The sequence below is a fragment of the Mesoplodon mirus genome, assembly GCF_964341445.2.
Source record: "Mesoplodon mirus genome assembly, chromosome: 17".
Lineage (NCBI taxonomy): Eukaryota > Metazoa > Chordata > Mammalia > Artiodactyla > Ziphiidae > Mesoplodon > Mesoplodon mirus.
In genome coordinates, this window is record NC_138993.1 from 65,669,056 (window position 1) to 65,677,115 (window position 8,060).

Below are 8,060 nucleotides of genomic sequence, written 5' to 3' on the forward strand. Positions count from 1 at the left end.
TTTTTTTTTTTTTTTTTTTTGCAGTACGCGGCCCTCTCATTGTCATGGCCTCTCCCATTGCGGAGCACAGGCTCCGGACGCGCAGGCTCAGCAGCCATGGCTCACGGGCCCAGCTGCTCCACGGCATGTGGGATCCTCCCGGACCGGGGCACGAACCCGTGTCCCCTGCATTGGCAGGTGGACTCTCAACCACTGCGCCACCAGGGAAGCCCTGTATCCCATTCTTATACCTACCCAAGGGAGGATCTCAATAGACAGGTTGCACAGAACTCGCAGCAGCCCTGCCCTGGCTCTGGCACATCATTACCTGAGGGCACAATATGTACTAAGGGTTCCACCGAGGGAGATAGTCTGGACTTCTTAGAAGTTATAGGTAAAACATCAGCATTTCTTTTTGGCTGAGTATGTGAAACGTTTCAAGGGTTGTTTGAGTGACTGACTTTCTTTCCCTGCTCGAGGTCCCCACCTGCTTTGCATCTCACCATCGAGCAGACGGCCTGCTGGAAGTTGTTGCTGACCACCACATACAGTAACAGGTTGCCAAAGGTGTTCAGGGCAGCCAGCGGTCTAGAAACGATGTACGCCTCATGGATCTGATTCTCAATGGAGCAGCTGATGGAAAGCAGGCGAGATTCAATCCGAATGACCCTCAAGATATGAAAAGGCAAAAAGCATATATAAAACACGAGGAGCAGCAGAATGGTTAGCCTTCGAGCTTTCTGCTTAAGGCAGCTGTGCGTCTGAGGTCCTTGTGTTAGGGTGTAGATAATCATCGTATAGCAAAGTGTCACGATCACCAAGGGGAGGCAGAAAGTGGTCGCGGTCAAAATTAGATTGTACCATTTGATGGTCGTGAGGTCATCTGAACTGGTGAGGTCAAGGCAGGCGGATCTGTTGGTCCTGGTGGTTGATGTGATCAGAAAGGTTATGGGCATGACGGCCACCAGTGAAATGATCCACACCACCCCACAGGCCACCACGGCCCATCGAGTTTTATGGATGGAAAAGCAGCTCATCGGGTGAATAATGACAAAGTAGCGGAAGATGCTGAAACAGGTGAGAAAGAGGATGCTGCTATACAGGTTAAAATGGAAGCCGAAGCGGATAAACTTGCACATGAAATCCCCAAAGATCCAGTTTTCTCCGCTGGCGTAGTAATGAATCAGGAAAGGCAGGCTGGTGAGGTACAGCAGGTCCGTGCAGGCCAGGTTCAGCATGATGATGGTGCTGCTTCTCCAGGGCCGCATCTTGAAGATGTACGTGGAAATTGCTACTGCGTTCCCGGGAAAGCCCACCAGGAAGATGATGCTATAAATAACAGGGAGGTAGTGCATCTTGAATGGGATCTTTTCATCAGTGCAGTTTCCAAGAGCAGCTGCGTAACTGGGGAAATCAGAAGCATTTGCAAAATCATCTACTGGCTCATTCATGGTTGTCTCCTTTCATTTTGCAAGAAAACAAGAGAGTGCAGTTTGGCGATACGAATCGAGAGAAAGTAACTCGCTGATAAAGGAAAATAGAAAACATTAATGGTGGGGTAATGAAAACAATGATCCACTTTTCAATGAAATTTGCTCTAACAGCCTAAATTTGCCACTCTTTCTCTTTAATCTCCAAAGAGACCCTGCGGAAGAAATTGAATTTCAAAGAAAATGACTGTAAGGCAAGTTACTAAAGACATCTAACAATAATATAAAAGTTAAATACTATGAGAAGTAAAATAAAGGACTGGGGTGGAAAACCCCACGTTGTAGCTGTAGAAGACGACTTGGCCAGGTTGCTGTTGAGGTAGGCCCTAGAGTGTCACCATTAGAGACTTAACCCCAGCAAGAGCCACCACTAATCACGCGTGAGGCACTTGACCAATGTGTTACCTCTAAACTTGACAAAACGCTGAGAACATTTCTTACCGTCTCTATTTTACAGAAGAGACTAAAACTGCGACCTGTTCCTGGTAACACATCTAGTGGCAGAGCTGGGATTTGAACCTATGTTTGTCTGACTTAGAACCCATTCTCTTTCCAAACTGCCTCACTGTCTGCCTCTCAATCTGGATGACCCTAAAGGAGGGATGCAATGGGAAGTGCAAAGGCATGACGAGACTGAATACCAGACATTTCTAAAATGTAGATTTCATGCATTCCAACATTATATGTCTGGTAGATTTCATTTTCAAATTTCAGCTCTTCCAACCCATTTTAACAGTCAACATAGTTTGCTCGTGTTGTGAGGGGTGTGTTTGCAGGGGGAGGAGGAACAACGGCTTCATGCAGTGTTAAGAGCTTGGGTGCTATTGCCAGAGGCCCTGACCTTGACTCTGTTTAGCCAAAGAGTAGTTGTGTGTCCCTAAGCAAGTTGCTTACGCTCTCCAGGGCTGAGAGGAGTGGGATTTTAACCTTTCTTCTTCTTGCTTGTCAGTGTTTTCTAAAATTTTGACTGTGAATTTCTGCATGAAGATCATTTAAAAGAAGAATTGCTTACAATTAGGTTATTATTTGGATGTAAATACTGTTGGTAAAATGCATCCACTTACATATTTATGGAGCACCCACTGTGTATTAATTAGGCAGTCTGCCAGGTCCTACAGATACCAAACGAATAACATGCACAGATGTACAAGCCACTATCTCAGTCTACTCGGGGAGATGGACGAGAAATTATTTAACAAAATACAACCTTACCTCATGGAACTGTGAATATATCCCCCCAAAAAAGACACGAAAAACACTTGGAACACTACTGGGCATATAATAAGTGCTCAATAAATGTTAGGTGTTAATCACTAAGTCCTTTGATAGATGAATAGTAGAAGGCTACTGATATTACAAAGAAGGGAGGGAACAGCTACCTAGAGAATAGGAGAGGGCACTAAAGGAACATCATTTAGGAGGGAACATTTAATCTGAAACTAGCAAGAAGAGAGGAAAGGCCTTCCAGACAAAGGGAATAACATGTGCAAAGGCACTGAGGTGTGACAGAGGTCAAGAGGTTTCAAGAGAAATCTCAGAATGCATTTAAACATTTATTACTTTTATTCTGAATGAATTGGGGAAAGAATAGTTCAGGGATAGGAAGCCTGCCAGGCACTGAGGTGTGACAGAGTCCAAGAGGGCTGCTGTCAGGACCCACACGTGAGAGGCCAGTGCTCCCTGGGACCATGTATTACCAATCAAAAGCGAATGTTTCTCTCCTGGTTCTGTTAATTTACTCTCACTGGTATTGCTATTTGTAGAACTACCACAGACTCAGAACTAGGGTTGAGAGGAGTTAGGCACTGCTGACCAGCAAGGGTGCTGTGAAGCCAGGAAACCACAGTGGATAGTTTTTCCCTTGGCCAAAAGCCATAATGGGCTTATGCATGGATAGAAGGCAGTCATTTAAACCCAAAAGAAAATGGTCAGGGTCAAGGAGTCACTGAAGTAGCACTTTCTGAAGTCTGTTCTTAGCAAGTCAAGATTCAAGACAGCTTATCTGTCAGCTCCTTGAAAGCAGAAGCATGAAGTCACCTCGTACCCCAGGGGCCGACACACATATTTATTGTGTGGGCCTCAATAAATATTGTCGAATAAAAGAATCATGAGTAACATCAGCAAAAGTTATCTTGTGCCAAAAAGCTAGTAAAGCAGCAACGGTTATTCCAAAAAAAAAAGTTTGATTCTTTAATGGATTTTAAAATAAGGTGCAAAATTAATTTCTGTCATTGCAAGTAAACCCCTGCCATGTTATGGGGCCATTTTAAGCCATAATCATATCAGGAAAAGGCAGGCTGTAGGTAGAAACAACCACCTTATTGTTTTGAAAAACAACAGTGCAGCTTGGGATTTATTGAACAATGACTGACCAATAGTAAGGGAGCAGGGGTTGACCAAGAAGTGTCACCCCTCTCCCCTAAACCTCACTAAAAGAATGGTTTGAGTTTACAAAATACGTGTGAAGTTAAGAACAGGAGAAAAAACTGGTCGGGGCTGTGAGTGAAGTAGAATGAGGCAGTTTCTTTCCTCGACCATTCCAGAGTCCTGTGCAATTCACTGCTACCACCAGAGCACCGGATGACCACAGAGGCACCATTTCCATTCAAAGGACATTGTGGAATGATGTGGTGTATTCCCTACTGTGGATCTCAGTCATAGGGCGGTTACAGACCCCCGAGGACTACCGGACTCTGTATAAACTAGAAACAATGATCTATTAAGCTTCAACATAACCAGATGGATACGTTTGCACTAAACTAGATGCCACACAAATAAAAGCAAGCACCAAAGATTTGGGAATTTTTTATGATGGAAAAAAAACCTCCATAATTTTAGCCTCTACTTTTTTTCTCTGAAATTGGGAAGAGATTGGGAGTGTTTGAGGCTAGCTGCAGGATGTCAGTGTTTTGGGAATGCACAGCTCAGGACCGTCATCCTAAGGCCAGCCTGCATATGAACCTCACAGACTGGGATTGCAAGCTTCTGAGGACAAAGAAGGCAGGACTTGGGATGTGGTATCTATTCAGGGTGCAGCATAGACTACTTTGTGTCCCATAGAGGATTCTTGCCCACTTGGTGGGAACAAGTCAAGTGGGATTAATGAAGCCATGTGATTTTTCTAGGGTATCTGATAATTTTGTAATAAACTCCTTATCCAACAGCCCCCAACTGCTCTGAAGCTCCCCCTGCCACACCCTGGGTTCTTCTGGTGCTGAAAACCCAAGGCTAAGTTAACACCCATTCTCTCCTCTTCCCAAATTTCCAGTGGACCAGGGAGGGATAAACTTGGAACACTGCTCCTCTCACCCTCCCTCAGAGGCCTTGGAAACCCCGCAGCTAGGGTTGCATGTGGTTACCAAGAAGAACCTTGGATAGACCTTTCATTCACAAAGATGCATCTTGGTTTCCTCATCTACCTATTTGTAAACTAATTTAATTTCGTACTTGTGGAAAGCAGACCAGTTCTCAGCCCAGACACACTTGTGAAGAGGGTGAAGGACCCGGAAGGACCCCTCTCCCCAACTCTTCCCTCAGACCCAAATTTCAAATAAGAATCTGCAACTCAGGTACCCTGACGACTCTTAGGACCTGCCACATTGATGGGGCCCAAAGGTATGATGTTAGCTATTTGATCTTTAATATTCTCCAATCAAATAAAATCTATGGAAATACACACACACGTTTTACATCCAATTTGGACGTTTAGAGACAATCCTAAACTTGTTCGCTTAATCTATAGCAAAGAAACAAAGCAAGATATAATAAAGGCATTTCGGGGAAAAATGTTTTGTCGGTGTGCTTGCTGAGGGGTTTGTGGGGCAGCGTCTCTGGGCTTTGCTAACACCATGAAGCCCAGAAGCATACAGTGTGATCTAAGTACGCATCCGGAGGGCGGAATCAATCGATGTCAGAGATGAACTCTCTGCCCCCAAAGTCCCCACGCTTGGTCCTGAAAAAGGCAGGAGAAATCCATAGTCTGGAACTCCTCCAGGCCTCCCTGAGACAAATCTCTGGCCATTCTAGGCTTTTACTTTGCCCAGATGCGCCCCCTGCCCCCTGCCAGGATGCGGGGTTGCTACTGCTGCCCCGAGATAAGAAGGTGGGGGCCTGGGGCTCTGGCTTTCGCCTGGTCCTGCAGCAGAGACGTGCCCGTGCCGGGAGGCTCTGTTCCCGCTGGCTCAGGGCGTCCCGCAACCTGGGTCCCCGCTCCCGGATCAGCGCAGGTGCCCCGTACCCGGCTCCCTCCCGCCCGCGGGGCCCGCTCCCCCCAGATCGCGGCTCACCTGGCACCCCAGGCGCGGCCGCCGTGCGCCCCGAGTGGCCGTCGGAGCGCGGCTGCGCCCTGGCGGCGGGACAGTCGGAGCAGAGGCCCGCGCGCCGCCCCTGCCCCTCCCACCGCTCGGAGCCCACGCGGCAGGTGCGCCCCGGCCCCGCCCAGCAGGCAGAGGACAGCATCCTCCCTCGCCCACCTTCATGGCCAACACGGGGATAGCAGCTTCCTCTCCTGGGGATCGCTGGACATCCTCCATGTCTGTTTTGCGCGAAACTGCCCAAAGGGAGTATTCCTTTTGGGCAGTATTCCCAGGAGCAAACACAGCCTGGCAGGAGGGCTCTTGCACCAGGGCAGTTGCGGTCCTGTCGTCTGGGTCCAGAACTATCACCTGCTTGTCCACAGTTCACGGCCTTTCGTTTAGTGTGAGGTGGAAGCAACTTAAATTCCGGCTCTCTAAATTGAAGACCTCCGCCAGAGGGTCTTTTCTCTGTATGCAATTACAGGCCTGCCCTCCACAGCTCAGCAAAGTGATGTAAAAATAGTTTGTAAGTGTGTGGGGAGAGCACCTGTCGGAATCTCCAGATCTAGGACGCAGCCCTCTTGCCATAAGCTGAGAACAGCATTTTCCCTTCTCTGAAACTCGGCTACACCATCCAAGAGAACCGGGCTCTGAATCATTGGATCCTGAGGTCCCTGACAGCATCAGAGACAAGTTTTCTGTATTGCCTGATGGGGATGCGTGGAGAAAGCCCCCTCTCTGCTCCACCGTGAATGGGCACTGAATGCCCCCTTTGCACTATCATGTTGATGGGCATTAAAACAACCAGGCCATCCTCTGGGCGTGCCAGCCTGCAGGAGCAAAAATGTTAAACTAGGCAGCCCAGAGCCCAAGGGAGAAGATCCTCCCTTGCTGATGGTTGCGACAGCACTATATTAGCTATTTTTATTAGTATGCTTATCATTATTTGAGTCTCAGACTCTCCCAGGAAATATTTTGCATCAGAGAAAAGTATTCTCCAATTTTACTACTTTTAATCACTTCCTCAATCCTCATTTGGAATTATTTGATCCTATTTATTTCCAATCCATCCACGCATTCATTCAACAGACATTTGCTGCTCGATTATTCTGTATCAGGCACTATACTAAAGAAGAATAAAACTTGATCTCTGCCTTCCAGGAGCTCGTATCCCTGAGAAAAATAAAGTTAATTTAAAAAGTGATTAGGGTTTGACCCTGGAAAATAAGGGTGCTATGAAGGAATATAAGTCAGTTGTAAGAAAGAGAGAGAGAGATCACAAGAAGCTTTCCGAGTAAAAGATGTTTGAGTGGGCTTCCCTGGTGGCGCAGTGGTTGGGAGTCTGCCTGCCAATGCAGAGGACAAGGGTTCGTGCCCCGGTCCTGGAAGATCCCACATGCCATGGAGTGGCTGGGCCCGTGAGCCATGGCCGCTGAGTCTGCGTGTCTGGAACCTGTGCTCCGCAACGGGAGAGGCCACAACGGTTAGAGGCCCACGTACCGCAAAAACCATATAAAGAGGAAATGGCTTAGAGTGATTATTTTAAAACAGGTATTGGGTCCTAGAATTTTAGATGTGGAAAGGACATTTAAAAATATCCAGTCCTGGGAATGTAAAATGGTGCAGCTACTATGGAAAGCAGTATGATTGTTCCTCAAAAAATTAAAAATAAAATTACCGTATGATCCAGCAATTCCACTCTGGGTATATTCCCCAAAGAATCAAAGTCAGAGATTCAAAGAGATATTTGTACACTCATGTTCATAGCAGCATCATTCACAAGAGCCAAAATGGGGAAGCAACTCAAATGTCCACAGGTGGATGAATGGATAAATAAAATGTTGTATGGACATACAAGGGACTCTTACTCAGGCTTTAGAGAAGAAGGAAATTCTGACACATGCTACAACATGGAGGAAACTTGAGGTTACATTCAGTAAAATAAGCCAGTCTTAAAAGGACAAATACTGTATGATTCTGTTTACATGGGATGTTGAGAATAGTCAAATTTATAGAGACAGAAAATAGACTGGGGGTTGCCAGAGGCTGGAAGTAGAAGGAATGGGAAGTGTTTGTTTAATGGGTACAGAGTTCAGTTTTGAAAGATGAAAACAGTTCTGTGTGAAACTCTCTGAAGATAGCATGGGTCTTCACGCCCAGAGGATGACGATAATGATGGCAGCACGACAACGTGAATGTACTGAATGCCACTCAACCGTACGTCTAAAAATGGTTAAGACAGTAACTTTTATGTCATGTGTATTTTACCACAATTTTTAAAATTCTGTTAAAAAAC

General features: G+C 46.4%; 1 protein-coding gene across 1 annotated transcript; it reads right to left on the bottom strand.

Moving 5' to 3' along the window:
• Positions 1 to 416: 416 nt before the first annotated feature.
• On the bottom strand, positions 417 to 1,430 carry OXGR1 (oxoglutarate receptor 1; the record flags this gene model as incomplete). The annotated part of the gene is made up of 1 exon (XM_082602049.1): positions 417 to 1,430. The coding sequence occupies one exon, from the start codon at positions 1,428 to 1,430 to the stop codon at positions 417 to 419; it is 1,014 nt and encodes a 337-aa protein (XP_082458175.1).
• Between the last annotated feature and the right edge of the window lie 6,630 nt (positions 1,431 to 8,060).